The sequence below is a fragment of the Malaclemys terrapin genome, chromosome 1, assembly GCF_027887155.1.
Source record: "Malaclemys terrapin pileata isolate rMalTer1 chromosome 1, rMalTer1.hap1, whole genome shotgun sequence".
NCBI classification, from domain to species: Eukaryota; Metazoa; Chordata; order Testudines; family Emydidae; genus Malaclemys; species Malaclemys terrapin.
Genome location: NC_071505.1, coordinates 46859714 through 46882765, shown reverse-complemented (window position 1 = coordinate 46882765; position 23052 = coordinate 46859714). Strand labels below are relative to the sequence as shown.

Here is a 23052-nt window from a genome sequence, read left to right as displayed (position 1 = left end):
TTTATGGACTTAGCTGGAAAGATGAACAAGCTGCCAGAGTGGGTGATAGTGAGGATGAGTTCACAATAACTCCTTCCTTGCCCTGGCTGCTCTCTGATCATTGGTATCCCAAATGATGGGGTCTAAACTAGATGTTACCATTCAAGAACAAGATCTTGGAGTCATTGTGGTTAGTTCTGTGAAAATATCTGCTCAATATATAATGGCAGACAAAACAAGTTAACAGTGTTAGGGACCATTAGGAAAGGGATAGATAATAAAGCAGAAAATATAATAATGCCACTATATAAATCCATTGTATGCTCACACCTTGAATACTCTGCATTTTTGCTTGCTCCATTTCAAAAAGGATAGTTTAGATTTGGAAAAGGTACAGAGAAAGGCAGCAAAAAGTATGGGGGGTATGGAACAGCTTCCATATGAGAAGAAATTAAAAAGGGCTGGGCCAGCTCATCTTAGAAAAGAGACAACCAAGGGGCGAGAGATGATATCAGTCTATCAAATCATGAATGGGGTGGAGAAAGTGAATAAGAAAGTGTTGTTTACCCCATTCACATAATATACAAACTAAGGGTCACTCACTGAAATTAACAGTGGGTTTAAAACAAACACAAGGAAGTACTTCTTCATGTAATGCACAGTCAACCTGCCAAACTCATTGCTGTGGGTATCCTGAAAGCCAAAAGTATAACGAGGTTTAAAAAAGAATTAGATAAGTTCCTGGAGGCTATTAGCCAAGCTCATGTGGGACACACCATGCTGAGTATATCCTTAAACATTCAGCTGCCAGACACTGGGACTGGACACTGGGGGATTGATCATTTGCTAAATGCCCCGTTCAGTTCATTCCCTCTAAAGCATCTGGCAGCTGCTGTGGGAAAACAGGATACTGGCTAGATGGACCTTAGGTCGGACCCAGTGTGGCCATTCTTACGTATGGTAGTCAGGGTGCTGGAAGGAGGGTGCTCTGTGCCTGAAGCCGAACGCAACGATCACCATTATCCCCGCTCACAGACACAGGGTTAAGATGATCCACTTAGGGTGATCAGATTACCAGTATAAAATATCGGGATGGGGGCGGAGCCAAAAAAAGAGGGGGGGAGCAAAAAAAAAAGTTTTAAGGGGCCTGGGGCATTAGCAGGCCCCGCCTCCTGCCCCCCCCGGCGGAGCCTCCTGCCCCCCCGGCGGAGCCTCCTGCCCCCCCCGCGGAGCCTCCTGCCCCCTGGCCCGCCACGGGCATATGCGGGGCGCAGTGGGTCTGGGCGGGGGCAGCACGGAGCGGGCAGGAGCCGGGGGTGGGGGGGGGCAGGGGCCGAATCCCCGCTGCTGCCAAGGAGCCCCGTGCCTCTCCCGCCCGCTCGCGGCTGTGGCTCCTTCCCAGGGAGAAGCGCCCCCCACTTCCCCGGGCACATGCGGCACGCGTCCCCCGCGCCTAGTCTCCCTCCCGCCGGGAAGGAGCAGCTGGATGCGCGCCGCATGTGCGCGGGAGAGGTCGGGGGCGCGTCCCGCCGGGAAGGAGCCGCAGCAACGAGCGGGAGGGAGAGGCGCGGGGCTCCCCGGCAGCAGCAGGGATTCGGCCCGGGCCCCCACGCTGCCCACCTGGCCCCTGCCCGCTCCGCGCTGCCCCACGGGCTGCAGGGCTGGAGCAGCCTTCAGGCTGCACTCCCGGCCCCAGGTGCAGCAGGCCAGACAGAAGCCCTCTGGCGCGGCGGGGGGGCTCACAGCTGAGCCCCCCTGTCTCCCTCCCTTGCCAGCCCCCCTTTGCCCACCCGGTGCCTGGGTGGTGGAGCTGACTCACCAGCTCCAGGATCCAGGCACCACCGCCACCTGCTCCCTCCAGGCTTGCACTGCCATGCTGCAAGACTGGGAGGGAGGAGGAATGCTGGGGAAGCGGCGGGGCCAGGGTGGGGATTTGGGGAGGGAGCCAATGGGGGAAGGAGAGGGCGGAGCCGGGGCGAGGGGGGCCCGAGCACCAGAGAAAATTTCTTCTTTGTCCAGTGTCCCGACCAAACATTGGTCCGGACGCGGGACAAAGAAGCAAATATCGGGACAGTCCTGATAAAATTGGGATGTCTGGTCACCCTAGATCCACTCCACAATTCTGCTAAGCAATAACAGACAGTGATCCCCCCTCCCCACCATTGTTTCCAAGAGGCAGCGGTATGTGAAACCTACCCCTCCCCACCATTGTTTCCAAGAGACAGCGGTATGTGAAACCTACCCCTCCCCACCATTGTTTCCAAGAGGCAGTGGTGTGTGAAACCTACCCCTCCCCAGGGGGCCCATTTTTAAGGGCCCACCCTCCCTATGTACTGAGTCATCGATTATCAGGGTTGGCAGGGACCTCAGGAGGTCATCTAGCCCAACCCCCTGCTCAAAGCAGGAACAATTCCCAGGCAGATTTTTGCCCCAGATCCCTAAATGGCCCCCTCCCGGATTGAACCTACAGCCCTGGGTTTATCCTCAAACCCCTGCGCTATCCCTACTGACAGGCCATACACCTCTGTAAGGCCCCCGCACGAGACGCGCAGCTATCGCCAGAGGAGAGAACCCAGCTCGCCACAGCCACAGGCGCTGCACTAACACGGCCCCGGCCCCGGCTTCTCCTAGTCCCGCCGCCAGGACACCCTCTGCTGCGCGCACGCATGCGTACACGCGCCCCGGCCGTTGGCCGCAGGCCGTGGCCCCGCCCCCTCGGGGCCGCGCGGGGCGGGCGCCGGGGACACACACGAGAGGGGCCCCGCCTTTCCTGCCGGAGGGAGCTGTTCGTGGTCAGACGGGAAGATGGCGAACCTGGAGGAGCAGCTCTCGGATGAGGAGAAGGTAACGCGGGCCGGGGCCGGGGCTGCCCCTGGCGGGGCCCGGGACCGGGCTGGGCTCTCGCCGCCTCAGGTGGCGGCGTTTGTATTTTTAGCTTCCTCCCTTTCCGGCGCTGTCAGTGAGAGCGCGCCGGGCAGCGGGGCCGGCCAGGGGCCTCTCCCGCCGCGCCTTGTACGGTCCGAGGGCTGAAAATAGGCCCCAGGCGCCAGGCTGGGGGGCAGGATCCGGTGTCCGATGGATGAGGCCGCCCGCCCGCCCGGCGCAGAGAGCTGGGCCTCAGGCGCTGCCAGTTCCTTCCTCCTTCCCGCCACCCCCCTTTCCGGGGCTCGCCCGAGCCTCGCCCTAATATTGATCGAGGGCGTGGGGAGAGCGAGCCTGGTGGCGGGGTCTCGCCCCGCTCCGGCGGCCTGCCTGGGAGCTCCCTGTCTGCAGGGCTCCTCGCGGGCTGGGGTGTAAGGGCTGAGTTCAGTGTCTCTCCCGCCCCCCATTGAAGGGCGGGAGGCTAATGGGGCTGGTTTCTGGGCGGTGTCTGTAGTGCTCCCCTCACTTCCGGGGGTAAAATAAAGGGAGACTTCTCGCAGGTTGGAGGAGACTTTGTGGGTGGTGTGTATCGCCTACCCCCATTGCTGGGAGAGAGTGGGTGGAGAATTCAGATCCCACCCTTAGGGGTGAATTATAAGGATAGAGCTTAAATACTCTCCCAGGAGACAGGGTTGTGGCTCAGTGAGATGTTTATAATTTTTCCCTGGCTATGTGAAAAATTTCTTTGCTTGGCCTCTGTGGCTTGAAAATAGCTTCCTAAAATGGTGCTTCAGGGAAGGAACAGCTTGTAAAACCCAAGTGTTAGCGCTGCTCCTCTTCCTTTCGTCTGTCCTTCCTCTGTTGGAGGGAGGCTCATTGCAGTTGCCTATGAAAAGGAGGCTTCAGAGGCAGGGTGTGGAGATGTGTCATCATGTTGGTGATGTACAGCTCTCATGTCTTTATGTAACTGTCGCTCATCTCTAATAAATGCAAGTTTTCAGGGCTGCTGAAGCTTTGGAGGCAGCTCAAGTGTGGGAGATTTTAAGGAATTGAGAGAGGTCTTACACTTCCTTGAAATTAAAGGGAAGACTTTTAAAATGCCTTAATGTTAATTGTCATATGGGGATCTTCCTCCATATCTGAGGCTTACTTGGACTGAATTTCAGAAGCAGGTGGGTAAATGAAAAGTCACTATGAGTCGTGAGAAGTATAGTAGTTTAGCACCAGAGCATAGGGTGGGTCATAGTTCCTCAGGATGGAGACTTCAAGGCTGTGGTTTATCCTTTGAATTCATTGAGTACTGCTCCTGTTTGTGATGTCAGCAGAATAGGTAAGATTAGCTACTGTGAATGCTAAAAGATACAAATTTGTAGTTGGTTATTCTGGTCCATATTTTGTCTGGAAAAGTTGCTTAAAAAAACATAAGGAAATAAACATAACATTAAACAAAGACACTTTGGTATCCTCTGGGTAGAAATGTTGCCAATTTTGGTTGGAGGTATTCCTGGAGGTTTCATCACATGACATAATCTCTCATTAAAGATTAATCTGTAATTTCTGGAGACTCCAGGGCACTCCTGTAGGGTTGGCAACCCTTTATTCACATAGCATACCTAGCGATAAACTTGGAAACAACATCTACCTATCTTCACTCTGTTACACTAATAAATTCTGCTCCTCAAATCAATTGACTGTCACTCCAGCTAATGGAGTCTAGGCTCTTTTCCTTCCTACCACTCATCTAATGAAGTTCTGAGGTCTCTTCCTGCAATTCTGATTTCTCTTCCTTTCCCCCAAAAAGTACACAAATGAATACTGGACTCTCTCCTTCCTTCTCAGTAATCAATTATAGGCTCATGAAATAAATGACGTGGTCCCCACTGCTATAAGTAAGGCTCAGATTTTTCTCATAGATATTGTAAGTAAAAGTCAGACAGGTCACGGGCAATAAAGAAAAATTCACAGAAGCCATGACTTGTCCGTCACTTTTACTAAAAATATCGGTGACAAAATGGGGATCAGCTGGTCCCCGCACCACCTGCAGCGGGACAGCTGTACAGTGGCTGGGAGCTGCGTGGCCCCCTCTGCCAGCAGCAGCTGGGGGTTCTGGGGTACTCCTGCTGCCTGCAGCTCCAGGGGTCCCCTGGTGGCTGGGAGCTCCAGGGTGCGCCTGCAGCTCTGAGGTGCCCCTGCCGCCGGTGGTGGCTGGGAGCTGCTGGGTTCCTCTGCTGTTCGGGGGGCCCTCACTGCCCACAGCAGCAACCCCCGCCAGCCACGATGGCCGAGAGCTGCAGGGGTGCACCACAGCTCCTTCCCCCCCATGGGTGGCAGGGGACCCTGCAGCTCCCAACTGCCGCAGGCAGAAGTCTTTTAGATCACTGTAAGTCACGGATTCCATGTCTTTCAACGACCTCCATGACTAAATCGTAGCCTTAGCTATAAGTTAATACTGGGCCTCAGTGTAGGGCTCATCTGCGACTACAGAGTTTCAGCGCATGAAGAAGCCCTGTGCCTCCCACTAACTCTTCTTCAGATGGGTTAATCCTTTTCCTTGTCCTAGCCTTGGCTCAAGTTGCTTTGCCCCTGGTCTTTAAAGAGAAGTGGTGTACCTTCAGTGCTTTCTGTGCCCTCCTAAAACGTACTGACACCTTAGAGGCTCTCTGATTCCTGTCTGTCTCTCCTCTCTTGTTAAAGGAGTGGCATATGAGTGTCTTTTTTTTTTTTTTTTTTTTTTTCTTGCAAAGATGGAGGCAGTGACTTCCTGGTATCCAGCTCAACCCTCTCCCCTGTGCATAATTCTGATTGTCCTGGGTGAGTGTGTTTTTTCCATGCCCTGGAGTTTGGTTGGGCAATACAAAAAAAGGGTAATATTGCAAGTCGTTTACAAAAGTACAAAGTGCTGAGATGCTTGAAAGTTTTCAGTTTGTGTAAAGGAGGCACATTTAACAATTAGGGAAAATCAAACTGTTTGTTAAGGTTCCTTGGGTATAATCAGATATTCTACCTGACCTGCATTTGTCCTTTCCAAAGCAGCAGTGTCCAGTACACACTATAACCCACTATAGCGTCCATGAGTATTCTTTTGAAAGATTAGGCTTCCCAGATGACGCTATTTTTATTATTATTATTTTTTTTTACTTCTAGAGCATCTATTACTGTAGCACTTATTTACACACCTTATTAAGAATATAAAAAAAGCCATACTGGGTCAAACCAGTGGTCCATCTAGCCCAGTATCCTGCCTTCTGACAGTGGCCAGTGCCAGGTCCTTCAGAGGGCATGAACAGAAGAGGCAGTCATCAAGTGATCCATCCCCTATTGTCCATTCCCAGCTTCTGGCAAACTGGCTAGGGATGTTCAGAGCATGGTGTTGCATTCCTGTCCATCCTGGCTAATAGCCATTGATGACTTTATCCTCTATGAACTTATCTAGGTTTTTTTTAACCCTGTTATAGTTTTGGTCTTCATAACACCCCGGCAAAGAATTCCACAGGTGGTCTGTGTGTTGTATGAAGAAGTACTTCCATTTTTTGTTTGTTTTAAACCTGTTGCCTATTAATTTTATTTGGGTGACCCCTAGTTCTTGTGTCATGAGAAGGAGTTTCAGAGTAACAGCCGTGTTAGTCTGTATCCGCAAAAAGAAGAACAGGAGTACTTGTGGCACCTTAGAGACTAACAAATTTATTAGAGCATAAGCTTTCGTGGACTACAGCCCACTATTATGCATCCGAAGAAGTGGGCTGTAGTCCACGAAAGCTTATGCTCTAATAAATTTGTTAGTCTCTAAGGTGCCACAAGTACTCCTGTTCTTCTTTTTATGAGAAGGAGTAAATTTATTTTATTTATTTATCATTCACTTTCTTCACACTAGTTAAGGTTTTATAGACCTCTTAGTTGTCTCTTTTCCAAGCTGAAACATCCAAGTCTTTTTAATCTCTCCTCATACATAAACTCTTCCATACTCCGAATCATTTTTGTTGCCCTTTTCTGTACCTTTTCCAATTCCAGTATAGCTTTTTTGAGATGGGTTGACCAGATCTACTACACGCAGTATTCAAGATGTGGGCATACCCTGGATTTATGTAGAAGTATTATGATACTTTCTGTCCTGTTAACTAGCTCTTTCCTAATGGTTCCTAACATTGTGTTAGCTTTTTTGACTGCTGCACGTTGAGTGGATGTTTTCAGAGAACTATCCGTAATGACTCCAAGATCTTTCTTGAGTGGTAATAACTAATTTAGACCCCATCATTTTGTATGTATAATGGAGATTCTTTTCCAGTGTGCATTACTTTGCATTTATCCACATTGAATTTCCTCTGCCATTTTGTTGCCCAGTCTCTCAATTTTTTGAGATATCTTTGTAACTCTTCGCAGTCTGCATTGGGTTTAACCATCTTAAATGTGTATCATCTGCAAATTTTGCCACCTCACTGTTTACCCCTTTTCCAGATCATTTATGAATATGTTGAACAGTACTGGTCCTAGTACAGACCTCCTGGGGGACACCGCTATTTACCTGTCTCCAGTGTGAAAATTGACTATTTATTCCTACCCTTTGATTCCTATCTTTTAACCAGATGCTGATCCATGAGAGGACCTTCTATCTTATCCTATGACAACTTACTTTGCTTAAGAGCCTTTGGTGAGGGACCTTGTCAAAGGCTTTCTGAAAGTCTAAGTACACTATATCCACTGGACCACCCTTGTCCACATGTTTGTTGACCCCCTCAAAGAATTTTAATAGGTTGGCAAAACATGATTTCTCTTTACAAAATCCATGTTGACTCTTCCCCAACATATTATAGGATGACTTTACATTAAATCTCTATGGAAGTATTTTAGTTGTGCTGTCCTTTACAGTAAGGTGTGTGCCACTCATGAAGCTAATTATTCTTACATTATTAAATTTAAATGACTGCTGAATGATTTTATGATTTGAGTAGATTGAGTGCAAGACAAATATTCATATTTTACAGCAAAGGTGTACCAGATAGTTTTTTCCTGATTAAACAGAGCATATTTTAAGCCAGCAATTTACTCAAGTAGAACTTCTACTACGTGTGATTCCCTAGACAAGACTTAGGAGTAAGTTTTCTAAATGTATGTGGACACGTTTAGTCAAATTCGTCTCTCATTGGCACTTACTATGGATGTCAGAACAAGTTTTCTTTTTCTAAGCTAAAATGTGGCCAGCTAACCCGCTTCAGACTTATTAGCCTGCATTTTGGGGGATTCTTTCTATAGTATTTAAGATAAACCATTTGAGTTAACACAAATGAAAATACACACCCTTTTCTTGTCGAGATAGGGCTGCAATGTTACTCCTAGAGTATAGGAGTGCTTCTGGAGAGGGGGAGGAGAAACATGTTAATCTTCCCCTGCCCCAGCATTAGGTCACACTCCTGCTGCTTCTCTATTTTGCTTTCCTTGTGATTCAATAGATGACTAGGATCATGTAATAATCATGCTGCTGGTGATCCTCCTAATATAGGGGGACTAGTGGGACAGGTGCTATTTGCAGAAGTATAGGCATAATCCTGGTAAAGAGGGCAGAAATGCAGAGAAGTAAGAAGGGAGTAATACCAGGCTCTGTCCTGGATTTTATGATATCCAAGTGCCTCTTTGCCTGGCATATAAATGAGAGAGCTGGGTGGTCTAGTGACGGTACCAATTCAGAAAGAATCATGAATAATTTCTTGTTCCATGTACTAAGTGCTCCCAAGGCAATGCTGAGGTTCATGAGGAAAGGATATGCCTCTTGTTGCTCTCCAGTAGCCACTTCAGGGTGACTAAAAAGGTAGTATTAGTAAGCTCTGAAACAATTCAGATTGAGACCTCAGGTGGTTGGCAGAATGTGTAGGACTAGAAGGTGGCAGACAGATAGGACTTTTGGTTTCCTCTGCGCTGCTGCCGTCCAAATCCTGCTCCTCATTCCATTGCCTGCTGCCCAGGGGAAGTGAGAGTGGGATAGGGCAATGTAAGCAGCTAGAGCTAGTGAGTGGACAGTCAGCAGCCTATCCCTGCCCTGCTGTGTCCTGGAGGCGCCTCCTCTGCCCTGTAACTGATGCCTAGGTCCTTCTCTCTACGCTGCGGTCTGCTACCCAGGGGAAGTGAGAGCATGGGGGGGGGACTGTCTCTGGGACATGCATGACCCCCCTAGACCTTTTTCCTAACTGTCTATTTGGGGAACACTCTTCTAAATAAATTAACTGAAGCCTATTGGGAAAGGATAGCATCTATTAAAAGTCAGCCCTCTGAAAGATAATCCACATACTTTTGATCTATTTAACACTTACATGGGAGTGGTAAAAACATTCAGGAAATAACCCTGCATTTTATGAAAGAGCCACATCTTAGAGGCTGCACTTGCTGATGAGGGAATACTGGCTTCAGGCAGACGTTATCAGTAGGTAAGCTTTCATTTAACCTGAGTAATTAGAATTTCTATCCTTCTAAGAAACGCATAATTTTTGTAGAAGAAAAATCTCTTTTTAAAATGTATATGATCATAAGACACACAGTTAGGACATTAGCAGTGACTAAAAATATCTCTTGGAATATAGGATACATTCATAACCTCTTGTGATTATAACTCTTGGCTCAAGCATTTAGGATCTGTTTTAAGTACTAAATTTAGTCCTGGTACTGATAGGGAAATTCAGGTATTTCCCTAATCCTAATATTTTTTCCCTGACATGGCTTTTGTGTCATAGGCATCCTACTGCAGTTACAGTGGGGGACAGTTTTAATTTTTGCTACTTTAATGAAAAATGTGTCCTTTGAATCTGGTCTATCCAGCTTGTCTTCCAAACATAGTCTAGCAAGTTTATATGCTCTGCACTGGTCATTTGGGATGAGACATGGAGACAGCAGATAAGTAGGAATGGAGTGAACTGGAGTTGTTAAGCAAGATTTGAAAAACGTATTAGCCAGAATGAAACCTGTGCTGCTGAGTCACCTGCAGTTTAAAGGATTAAAACAGATTTTGTATGTTCATAGTTATAGGTAGCTGTAACACTGTCAATTTTATAGTTAATTAACAAATACAGTTTACTAAATATCTTGTTATAAAGCAAGATGTACCTAAATTCTGCTGCATAATCGTTGGATTTTGTGGGTATTCTGGAAATCTTTTAGCAGTGTCGGATAAAGTAAAAATTGAGGTTTCCAATGAGTTAGATGTTATCTGGTGTCTAAATTTACTGGTATGGAATTCTCTGGTGCAGGGACAGGTCCCTCACTGCTTCTCCATCAGCTCTGTGTTTAACCCATTTAAAAAAATACTGCCTCTAGAGTGCTCCTATCCTTTGGCTTCAGGAAGCATTCTAAGGTTGCATTCTTCCATGTAAAGTAGTGTGACATTTTTAAACCAACAGCTCAATATGCTTTTGCTAAAGTGCTCATTGCTATAATATCTAGACTCTGCTGCTGAATTCTTCAGTCTTAAAATTAAGGTTCTGACCAGTTGAGGTCTTGAAAGAGCTTATGGTTATTTTCATAAAAAGCTGTTACTTCAGTATCACTTTGGTGATTGCATTCTTTTTATCTAAATTCCTCCTGAAATTCTTGGTTGGATACTATATTTGCTTTTTGTCCTAACTTAAGTACTAGTACTATTATGTGCTGTTAAACCTTTACTGTAGTCCATTGAGAGCTGAATTTCACTGGTGGGTGAATAGTCACTATCCTTTATAGCTGTGGTTCTCAACAAGGGGTACGCAGGGGTCTTCCAGGCATTACATCAACTCATCTAGATATTTGCCGAATTTTACAACAGGCTGTATAAAAAGCACTAGTGAAATCACTATTGACCAGTGGTCTCCAAAGTGGGGTGCGTGCACCCCAGGGGGTGCGCAAGAGGATCCTTGGGGGGTGCCTGGCAGGAGGAGCTCTTTTATTTTGGCCTTGGCAGTTCGGGTGGGAGTCCAAGCGGCTTTTTTTTCTTTTTCTTTTTTTTTTTTCCTTTGGCAAAAATGGTAGAGCCGGCGCGGCAGGGGGTGCGTGCTCAAATTTTTTTTACTGATGGGGTGCGCGATCAAAAAGTTTGGAGATCACTGCTATAGACTAACATTTCATGTAGGCAATGACTTGTTTATACTGCTCTATATAGTACACACCGAAATGTAAGTACAATATTTATATTCCAATAGATTTATTTTATAATTATATGGTAAATATGAGAAAGTAAGCAATTTTTCAGTAATAGTGTGCTGTGACACTTTTGAATTTTTATGTCTGATTTTGTAAGCAGCTACTTAGTGCGCAGAAACTGTGCAGTTGCAGAACAGTTTAAAAAAAAAAAAAAAAAAAAAGCACCACTCCGACACGAGGCGTACAGCTTTCTGCGCCAGGGCTACAGCACCGCGGTGCCAGTGTAAACACCCTGGTCGATTACAGTGCTGTGATTGGCCTCCAGGAGATGTCCCACAATGCCTGTTCTAGGCTCTCTGGTCATCTGTTTGAACTCTACTGCCCTGCCCTCAGGTGACCAACCATGAGCACCACCACTTAAATTCCTTGGGAAGTTTGAAAGTTCCATTCCTGTTTGCTCGATGACGCGTGCAGTGGTCTCAGCGCATCTTTCCAGGTGACTATATCTGCTCCACACCCCCGGTGATCCCCAGCTGGAAGCAATGCTGAGCTGCTGGACCGCATTAGCATTTGAGGAGAGGAGGCTTTCCAGTACCAACTGTGCTCCAGCCGTAGGAATTATGATCCCTATGGACAGATTTCATGATGCATGACAGAGAGGGGCCATGACTGGGACACACTGCAGTGCGGGGTCAAAGTGAAGGAGCTGCGGAATACCTATCACAAGGCGCGGGAGGCGAGCTGCCAGTTCTACAAAGAGCTGGACGTGATACTCGGTGGTGACCCCACCTCCACTGCAAAGGCCACTGTGGATACTTCGGTGGCTCGTGTGCCAGTCGAGAGTGGACTGAGCCAGGAGGAGGAAATCTTGGATGAGGATGTGTAAGGGGAGGGGGCCCAGAGGCAGAGGACGACTCAAAGATCAGAGATACATGCAGCCAGGAGCTTTTCTCTACCCCAGAGGAGTCTAACCAGTCACAGCTGTCGGAGCTTGGCGAAGCGCAAACAGGAGAGGAGGCCCCTTGTAAGTGGCTTTGATTTTGGGAATTGCTGAAGCGAGTTGTTGGGGGCAGGAGGGTTGCAGAAAGTAGGCTTGTGTCTGTATGATACCACCACATGCCTAGTCTGAGCAGCGGAACATGGGGTTGATTGACTCCCTCACTTCACAGGACTCTGCCTCAGAGATCTCTAGGAAGCTCTCATGGAGATTCTGGGCAATTCACTGCTGCAGGTTCTTTGGCAGAGCTGTTTTGTTTCTTGTCCCATTAAGGGTAACTTTCCCGTTCCACTCTGCCATCACTGGGGGGCGGGGGGGAGGAGGACCATTGCTGCACCCAGGCGAGCTGCTTAGGGGCCAGGGCGGAAGCATGGGGGTCTTGGAGAAGACCCTTCCTTGATTCCCTGCTCACCCTCAGCAGCCAGATATCTTCCCTAATGAACACAGCCTGTGCAAAATGTGGGGACAGTAATGATTATAAGGTCCCCCCTACAGCGCTGGCTCTCCCCAAGAGCTACATGCCCAGTGTACAGTACGGTTCTGGAACACTAATTTCCCCTGCCCCTGTGGTTATTCATCATTTTGGGGGTCTTGTGGTTCATGTGTGCTTACTTAGGGTCAGCCAGTTAGTGATGAGTATGTGAACAGTGGCTGTGTTTTAATTCACTGATTCAGTGGTCTGTGTGTTGCAAACAATACTGCTTCTGTAAAACATTGCATTTTGGCTTCACGTATATGACCTCGAGAGCCCAGCCTCCCTCTTTATCACCGGCTGAACAGCTGCGCAGAATTAGAAAGTGGCCATGAAGAACTAAGGAGGACTTTCTGTGTGATGTCATGATGCACTCCGCGGCCATGAAGGTTGGATATGATACCTGAACATACAGAAATCTTTAACCATCCTGGGACCCTCCCTTCCCCCATTCCCCTCAGTGCTGATGTGGTTTTTGTTTGTCTCTCCCTCCGGTTGTTTGTTTGTTCTTTAATAAAATAATTGTTTTGGTTTGAAAGCAATCTTTATTCTATTAATTGAAAGCAAACAGAGCGCTGCAAAGCAACAGGTAATTTTCTTAAACCTTCATAGTGCATCGTCTGCACCAATCACAATCCCCTCGTAGCATTAGAAATACTTCACTCCCGAGTATAGCAACAAATATTAGTGGCTTTCAGCTTCAAATTACTGCCTCAAGGCATCCCTGATCCTTATGGCCCCATGCAGTGCCCGTCTAATAACCCTAGTCTCTGGCTGTTCAAATTCAGCCTCCAGGTGCCGTGCTTTCATGCTTCCCTTCACAAACATTATATGAATGTACAACACGCGGCTATAAGCATAGGAATATTGTCATCGGGCAGTTCAACCTCCCATATAGGCAGCACCAGCAGGTCTTTAAACGGCCAAAAGCACACTCAACAGTCATTCTGCACTTGCTCAGCCTGTTGTTGATCCACTCCTTGCTGCTGTCAAGGTGCCCCATGTATGGATTCATAAGCCACGGCATTAAGGGGTAGGCAGGGTCTCCCAGGATCACAATGGGCATTTCAACTTCCCCTACGGTGATCTGGTCTGGGAAGAAAGTCCTTGCTTGCAGCTTCCTGAACAGGCCAGCATTCTGAAAGATGAGTGTGTCATGCACCTTTCCAGACCAGCCTGCGTTAATGTCCATGAAACGCCCATGGTGATCCACAAGCACCTGAAGAACCATTGAGAAATACCCGTACTCAGTGGCTAGGTGGTCTGATGCCAGAATTGGAATATGCATGCCATCTATCACCCTTTCGCAGTTAGGGAAGGCCATTTGTGCAAAGCCATCCACAATATCATGCACGTTGCCCAGAGTCACGGTCTTTCGGAGCAGATGCGATTAATGGCCCTGCACACTTCCATCAACACGAGTCCAACAGTTGACTTTCCCACTCCGAACTGGTTAGCGACCGATCAGTAGCAATCTGGAGTAGCCAGCTTCCACAATGCAATCAGTATGCGCTTCTCCAATAGCAGGGCAGCTCTCATTCTCGTGTCCCTGCACTACTGGACTGGGGAGAGCTCCTCACACAGTCTCATGAATGTGGCTTTTCTCATCTGAAAATTCTGCAGCTGCTGCTCGTCATCCCAGACATGCATGACTATGTGATCCCACCACTCAGTGCTTGTTTCCCAAGCCCAGAAGCTGCGTTTCTCTGTGGTCAGCACCTCCATGAATGCCACAAGCAATCTCGTGTCGTAGCTACTATGCGGGGCAAGATTGGTGTCAAACTCCTCTTGCCTTTGTAGTTTAAGGAATTACTCCACTGCCACTCATGATGTGTTAGTGCGAGCAAGCAGCATATTGGTCAACGGTGCAGGATCTATTCCTGCAGACCGAAGGCAGATCGCACAGTACACAAACCATTGAAAGATGGTGCCAAATGCGGATGGACACACAGGGATTTCTGGTTTGTGAAGCAATGAATCATGGGGCATTGTGATAAGACTCAGGATGCCCCGCAACCCCCTCCGCCTTCCCACAACTCTTAACGGCACAAGAGGAAGAGATGCTCTGTGGGATAGATGCCAAGAGTGAACCTCTCTGAATACTGCTGCAAGTGCCGCAAGTGTGAACACGCTATTGTGCAGGCAGCTGACAGTGTGAACACACAACAGCGGTTTCCTTTCAGCGCACTCTGAGAGGCGCTGTAACTTGCCAGTGTAGACATATCCTATATGTGAAGAAAGCATGAAAGCATAAAACAGTAAGTGTGAATTGCTCCATTCATCTCAGTTGGGTCCTTGTGAGCAGTTATGCTGTGGCCATAAAATCTGGCAGTTTTTCCAATATGCTACAGAATTCAGTGTGGAGGTGTTTTTTTGCCAGAGGACTTGCATTTTGCTGTTTTGTCTCTTTGCCCTGTTAGGACCTCTCCAGTTTTCCCGGAAGGGGGAGTTAATTGGATTACAGTACATGCTTCCTCCTGTGTTTCACTGAGCCAGGCAGCATGGCAGTCATGACACTCTGTTGCTTAGCCTTTCTTCCTCGTGGAGAGTCATTGCTTGTAGCCTATCCTGTGGACTTGGCCCAAAACATACATCAATATGTTTTTTAGTTACTGTCTCTTAAAGGATTTGTTGCAGCAGTTGGGGAAGGATTCTGGCATGCCTATAGCTATTAAAATGGAGAAGCAGAGCTACTGATGATGACGATGATGATAATTCAATGGTCTTACAAACAAAGCCCATTGAATTATTCAAGCAAAAGCTTATGAGTTTACAAAATCAAGACTATTTTATTATTTGTATATAGTGTAAACACAAAAGCTCTCCATGCATCACTGCAAATAACAAAAGCTGTCAGCCTAATAGGTCGCAATCAGCATTTTCCCCAAATGTCAGTGTTAAATTGGGATCTGCTGCTGCCAGTCAAGTCAAAGCAATCCCCCTCTCCATCAAAAATTGGCCAGCTAATTCTGAACAGCTTTCAAGAAGAGCTCAGGTGAGCCAGTGCTCTTCTTCAGACACTGGATGAAACTACAGATGTCTTCTGTGCAGCATTACTCATGAGTGGGTAGGATCCATGCATGACTTCCTGTTTTTTCAGTCCACTAATGGGGCATGCTACAAGGGGGTATGTTTGGGTTGGATTGGTTTAGCTGTGTTGATTATTTGCATTAACGAATGGCAAGATATGATAAGAAAATGCTGTAGCCTGTGACTAGAACTTAGTCTGCAGCCAAGCCATTTGGACACATTGTTCAGTTTACTGGGAAGCGTTGGTGGCAAAAAGGATGCCAATGGGACTTGATGAGGCTGTAACAGTTGTGAACTTTATTAAAGGTAAACCTACCAATGCATGCCTCTTCACTATTTATGTGAAGGGATGGATACTTGACAGTGGCTGGTCCTCTTGTACCTGAGTCTTTGAATAGCTTGTTTAAGCTTAGAGGAGGGAAAAATGTTACTGCTGAATGTGCTTTTGTCCTTGCCAAATACTTGTTCTGAATGCTTCTCTCCAGTGGCTGAATATGAACTCTACATGAAGCCTTCAATGACAGGTCATTGAAGGTATGGTTCTCCACCAAATATCTCTGATTTCTGGTTGCTGAGGAAGGATTACCAACAAGTAGCAAGTACAGTTTAGCAAAAGACATGATCTTTATGAACCAAACTCTTCTGCTCTAGTTCTTTTTGGAAAATAAAATCCCATTACTATCTTGTTGAATATGATCTGCTTCTGTTTAACCTATGTGTTCTCAACCAGGGGTTGCCCTCCCTCTTCCCACCAGGGGATCATGCCCATTCTGCTCTTCCCATATAGCTAAATGGAAGGAAGGACCCTGATATTGAGCCTCCTTCACAGAGGTGTTGAAAGTTAAAGCTTTGTAAAATGATTTGAAATCTTTCAATGAAAGTTGCTGTAAAAGTGGAAACAAAATATTGCTCTTCTGACAATTACTGATGATCTCTTCTCTGGCTTTCTGGAGTGGAAATCTGAACTACTGTTTTTTTTGTGTAACATTCAGTGTGACCTTTCAGGATATGTCACTGGCAATGTTTGGCCAAGTTTGGGCTGGTTTAGAAACCAAAAGCTACAGCTTTTAAGTAAGTACAGCCTTAGAAGAAAATTTCATTTAAAGGCAAGGTTCTGAAAAGTCATAGCAAAACATTTTTACATTTGTGACAAACACTGCTGTTAAGTTTTTTTCTGTCATCATAGTTCTTTGAAGCAAACTTGAGTAATCTTTTACTTCAAACCTATTTCTCATTTTAGAAGAAAATGAGGTTTGCTTGATATGTAAGCTATATTTTATATATAACGTATAGCTTATTGATTTGTATTATGGTAGTGCCCAAAGCCTCAGGATTGGTGCTCTGCTGTCCTGGATGTTGTGCACGCAGAGGAAGGAATGGTTTCCTGCCCCGAAGAGCTCACAATGTAACTGGAAATGTGTGAGTGACAAAGGAAGGAATCCAGGCACAAATGTGGAGGGTAACCGCATATGGGACTATATAAAACATATTTGCTTAAATTTCAGAGTATCATCTTATGTACTATTGTCTCTTTCATCTGTAACTCTTGTGGAAGGCATTGTTAGAATACCAGATAATGTAGAGACTTAAGCCAAATTGTTTTTCTGAAGTCTTTTACATTTTCTGTAAACTAGTTGTTTTTAAGTTTTGCTGCCCTTTTTTTTAATTATTATTATTTTTTTTTTTTTGTAGCTGAATGTTAGTTGATTAACAGAAGTAATGTATTTTATATTTGGTACTGTAGTTTGACTTTCTCAGAGCTGCTGGTAATAGCATTTTTGTTTGCACATACTCACTACCATATATGGGCATGTAAATTGCAGACTGTCTGGCCTTTCAACCAATGTCAGTTTCCAGTGTGGCCAGAAACAGGAAGAGTAGTGGTTTGGAGCATCTCATCTTATACAGAATTTTTTTTTTATAAGTAGTTGAAGAGGAAATAGAGCCTTGGGCTTAGCCAGTGCATTTCTGGTTGATTAATAGCATGCCTTGAGAGGAGAGTTGATGGGTGGAGCACAGACATAAGTCTGAAAACAGTATTTCTAATGCCATGTCTATACTACAAAATTAAGTTGTCCTAACTTAGTTGGGTCTTACATTGCTTGTGTGTGTCTATACTTCGCTCCTAGTGTTGGCGGTGCGCGTCCTTACCGGGAGTACTTGTATTGATTGTACTGTCAGTGTATGGCAAGGGGATAGCTCTTGAAAGCCAGTAACAGGCAACATAACCAACAGATTGTCTACATTGACACTGTCAACCTAACTGTTGTTAGGTGTTTGGCTGCGTGGTTTTTGGCGTGCTGTACTGATGTTGGCCAGATAGCCTGTACAGCAGGCTCCGATCGAACTGTCCAATAAATCCACAGACTCGGTTCATAGCGAAGGCACTTGGTCAGGTTTATTGTCAACAAAGCACAGCCCTAATGTCCTGGCTCAATGATTACAGGTACACTAACACATGTATGTCCGTTGCAATGGACTAGCTCAGTTAATGGAGGGACTTTCCATTATCCCCTAGGCCAGCCAAAGACACTCCCTTTGAGATTTCTTTTTATACATTAATACAAACAAGTTACTTACTGTCCCTCTGATGTAGTTAGTTGACACCCTCTGACATAGCCAGTTGCCACACATGACCTTGTACATTTTTATTTATTACACTGTCATTCTGACCTTATTTTTAGGATGGGTCAGCGTATTTCTGTTATCTCTAGGAAATTTGTTGGTATTGACAGGTTTCAGAGTAGCAGCCGTGTTAGTCTGTATCTGCAAAAAGAACAGGAGTACTTGTGGCACCATAGAGACTAAAATTTATCTGAGGATAAGCTTTCGTGGGCTACAGCCCACTTCATCGGATGCATAGTCTGGAACATAGAACTGTCTTAAATGGGCTATCTTGATTATCACTACAAAAGTTTTTTTTTCTCCTGCTGACAATAGCTCATCTTAATTAATTAGCCTCTTAGAGTTGGTAAGGCAACTCCCACTTTTTCATGTTTCTCTGTATGTGTATATATATTTCCTCACTATATGTTCCATTCTATGCAAGTAGTCAATAGGCATACCACAGTTCAAATCCAGAAGCTTTTTAGTGAAACACGGGGGCAGAGGTGACGCATGGATGGGGCATGCAGGGTCACATGTCTTTACCCCTGCCCCAATTGCTCCGAATGCTTCTGGAGGGTATGCCCAGTAGCAATGAGGCAGCATTCTCAGTGTGTCTGTGTCTGTGCAGCGCAGGGAAGATGCAGGGCGGCTGGCTGAGCTCCTCTTCTTTGCCTCCTCCCCCCCCCCCCCCCCCCCCCCGCCTGATTTGCCTTGCCTTCCCTTCCCTTCTGCTGGAGTCCCAGCACTGTTGCCTGCTTTGCAGACCATCTACAGGTGAGAGACAGTGCATGAGACAGCAGCAGGGAAGGCAAAGCGGGCAGGGGGTGGAGCTGGAGGAGCTCAGCCAGCTGCCCTGCTGCTTCCTCCCTCCCCATGCCACAGGGACACGTGGAGAGTGCTGCTGCCAGGGGGAGTGATGCCTCCTTGCTTCTGGAAGTCCTGAGAAATCAGGGGGGCATGTGACCCCCCCAAGAACCTTTCATTTGTGGCCCCTCACCCCACTAGCCACTGCTACGTGTCGCTGCTGAGCTGGAGCCATGTGAAGCTGTGCTTGTGCTCCAAGCAGTCACTGGAGCTTCCCGCCCCCGAGCGGTCCCCGGAACTCCACCCCCACCCTATGCTATCCCAGGCACCAAAGGGGCGTCGCAACACTAGCAGGATCGTAGTCCAACAGCTTCACCTCCTGGCTCCGAACCCAAAAGTACTCACATTCACACCCTTCTTTTCTGCCCAGACCCCAGCCTGTACTCATTCTTCTCCCCCTCTGCCCCGCTCTATTTGGCTCAGTTGGAGGCATGGAGGAATTTTGGGGTGGGGGGGAGGGCAGCAACGCCAGATGGATTGTGCCAGCCCCGTGCATCCCATTTTTAGTTTAGGGAAAGTCACCTTAATCTCTGGGCGGGGGTGGGGGGGTAATCGGGGGTTAGGGATAGGATTGCCAGGTGTCCGGTTTTGGACTGGAATGTCCAGTCGAAAAGGGAAACTGGCAGCATCCAGTCAGCATAGGTAAAGTCCAGTTACTTGCAGTAACCATTCTCTGCCACCAAGGGGTGGGAAGAGCAGGAGCCTGGAGGAGCCGCTCTGTTTAGCAGCTGTCGCTCTTCCCAAGCCTGCTGGAGAGAACTGATTGGCTACTGGACCGGGCTCCAAAATAGGTACCGGCGCCATCTGAGGGGAAGGGGGTAACATTTCTGTTCTCCCTCCCTCCCCCTCCCCAGTCCTGCTGTGCCCTGATTTCCCTGGCCCCTTGCTCCAGGGATAGCGCGCGCACACACACACACTCTGCCCCGATTTTCCCACCCTGACCCCTTGCTCCAGGAATGGACCCCCACACACACCCTGCTGTGCCCCAATTTTCCCACCCCAGGACCTCGCTCTGGGGACTGACCTCTGCCATGCCCCACTGTGCCCTGATTGGGCAGGCTCTATGTCGGCTCCTCCCAGCCTGGTTGTACAGGTGGCAGGTGAGTCCCGGGGGATGGGGGAGCAAGCGATGGGATGGAGGGGGAGTTGTAATGTTTCACAAAGTATATTTAGGTTAGCCTGTTTGACTTAACTTAAAAGCATTAGTGTGTATGGTTGAAAATACATTTATAGTAAAACCTGCAAGATCTGTTTCTGATAAACAACTTTCTTCTGTGAATTTATACGATGATTGCTGTCTCTTACTACCATAATTTTGCCTAATTTTTGTATAACATTAATTCACATACAAACTATATGATTATTTCAAAAGCCAAGAAAGTCTGAGTTTTTAAATCTGAGATGTTTTTGAAAAATGAAGACACAAGTATAATCTTAATTCCTTAACTTTAATTACAGAATTAAAAAAAAAAATCTAAAAATTAAGAATTTGCTATCTAGACAATTTTATGCAAAGTGGGACTGAAAGGATTGTTTTCCTTTTGAAACAATTAAATCAGAGTTTGAGTTGCAAGTTTTTTAAAAAACTTGCATTTGTTCTGAGTTTCTTTCACTCTTCTAAAAGTATTTGTAATCAATTTAAGAAATTCTAAGCCAACTCTTAACCAGTCTTTTTTAGTTAAACTGTTAAATAACTAATCTCTTCTGAACGATAGAACTTCTACTGTAAATGTGAAACTAATTTTAAATGGTGTCTTTAAACTTTATTTTACATTGTTTAGAATAATCAAACATAATTCTGTGTAACCATATTTAACTCCAACTAAGTTGTAAAAAGTCAACATTTGAGTTTATAATTTATACTGATTTGCATCGTACAAATAGAAAAGAATAAAAGCAAAGTATAACTAGTTGTGCTTCTTAGTGTATTTGTATCCTTTCCTTTAGACTTTTTTGGTAAAGTCATTCAAAAATGTGTTTAAATGGTTATATTTACTCTCTTCCTGTTCTAATTTACATCTTCCAGTGGGATCTGTGGTAGGAAGATCATTAAAATGGCAGGTCCTTCTTGATATCTATCAATTTTTTTCACTACCATTACCATCACCCTGTTAATCGGAGTGTTTTCAATGTAAAATCAATGTAAAGTCCCAGTTGACTTAAGTCAGTGAACATGGACTGAAGATACCAAAAGAAGAATATATTTTAAACACAAAAAAAACCAAAAACCCTACCTGTTGGAAGTATTTATGATTAGTAAATACTTAGTTTTCTAAAATATTACAATAAGTTAATGGAGTATTTTTCTTAAATACCTATTTATAAAATTATTCTGTTCAGTGGATGGCTGTTATGAAAGGTTTGATAGCCTATTTTCAGACTTTTTCTAAGACTTTCTGTACTCAGCAAAACAAAATCTTTACTTGGTACTGAGGAATACTGACTAGTTTTCTAGTAAAACTATTGTGCCAAATAAGGGAGCACCATCTGTCCTGGAAAGAATAAAAAGGACTATTAAATTTTGGGAAGCAGGTATAATTGGTACTGAAAATTCCTCTTTAGTAATGATAAAACTAGTTCTTTTCAGTGACAAAATGACTAATGTACCTGTTTATTGACCTCTGACAAACTATATAATCCATTCTGGTAAGGAAAAATTGAAACTAATAAGTACTATTCATGTTATAGCATACATCTTGCTAACCAACTTTAGGCTTAAAATAGTCCAAAGCATTAAGTTATTCTAAAAAGCCACTTCCAGGTAAATGTTTATTCAAAAGCCTAGTGAAAGTTTGAGTTTACGAATGTTTTCATTAATGCTATGAAACAACTCAGCTTTTTCAAGGATTGGCACTCTGTATGTTATATTTCATACCATTGTTTGTGAGAGATTAATAAGTGAGAGAGAATGTCAGATCTTTGAAGAATTGGCCTTGTGCTGGATTAGTGGATTGGGGACAGGTATTGAATTAGTGCAGCTGCTTTTAATAAAATCGCTAAAACAGCATAAGTCACTAGTTGAGCCCCTCAGTGTCAGCTTTGTTTTGTGTGAAGACTGTCATATTTTTAAAAACTAGGAAATTGCAGTATGAGTACAGATTGGGGTGAAGTGGCCTAACCTGATTTAAATCAGGTTGATGCTTTGTAAAACTTGTGCTTTTACGATTCTAGATTGAATTAATAATGCAAGTCTACATCAAATTTTAATATTGTTTAAATGCCACTACTGGTAGGATATCTTATTTGACTTCTACAAAATTGCTATAGGCAAAAATCAAAATATTGAAAAAGTGTTTGCAGGATCAGACCCTTTAAGCAGGTATGTAATTTTACTCACATGAATAGTTTCATTAATGTAAATGAGACTAATATGCTTTGCAGCATCAGGAGCCAACACTATTTTTATTTTAAATAAATGCTCTTAATAGAATCAACTCGTCATATCAAAACAAAATTGCTTAAGTGTTAACAAGTTTAGACTTTGGCTTGGGGGTTGTCCTCTCTTGGGACTGAGAGGGACCAGACATCAATCCAGGCTCTCCAAATCTTTCTGAACAAGTCTCAAACTTGTATTTCAAACTTGTAAGTAAACAGCCAGGCAAGGCGTGTTAGTTTTTATCTTTGTTTTCTCAACTTGTAAATGTACCTTTTTGCTGGAGTGTTTATCTCTGTTTGCTGTAACTTTGAACCTAAGGCTAGAGGGGATTCCTCTGGGCTCTTTAAGTTTGATTACCCTGTAAAGTTATTTTCCATCCTGATTTTACAGAGATGATTTTTACCTTTTTCTTTAATTAAAAACTTTCTTTTTAAGAACCGGATTGATTTTTCCTTGTTTTAAGATCCAAGGGGGGTTGGATCTTGATCCACCAGGAGTTGGTGGGAGAAAGGAGAGGGGATGGTTACTTTCTCCTTGTTTTAAGATCCAAGGGCTTTGGATCTGTATTCACCAGGGAATTGGTGAAGTCTCTCAAGGCTACCCAGGGAAGGGAATTAGCATCGGGAGTGGTGGCAGCAGACCAGATCTAAGCTGGTAGTTAAGCTTAGAAGTTTCATGCAGGCCCCCACATTTGTACCCTAAAGTTCAGAGTGGGGAAGCAGCCTTGACATGGTGAAGATTTGGAGAGCCTGGATTGATATCTGGTCCCTC

General features: G+C 45.3%; 1 protein-coding gene across 1 annotated transcript in view; it reads left to right on the top strand.

The window, feature by feature from the left end:
- Nucleotides 1-2715: 2715 nt before the first annotated feature.
- Nucleotides 2716-23052, top strand: part of CAPZA2 (capping actin protein of muscle Z-line subunit alpha 2) — a 42024-nt gene continuing 21687 nt past the window's right edge. Inside the window, exon 1 of the mRNA XM_054023646.1 lies at nt 2716-2823. Within this exon, the coding sequence (XP_053879621.1) occupies nt 2785-2823 (39 nt within the window). The 5' untranslated portion in view covers nt 2716-2784. The remainder of the gene's footprint in view (nt 2824-23052) is intronic.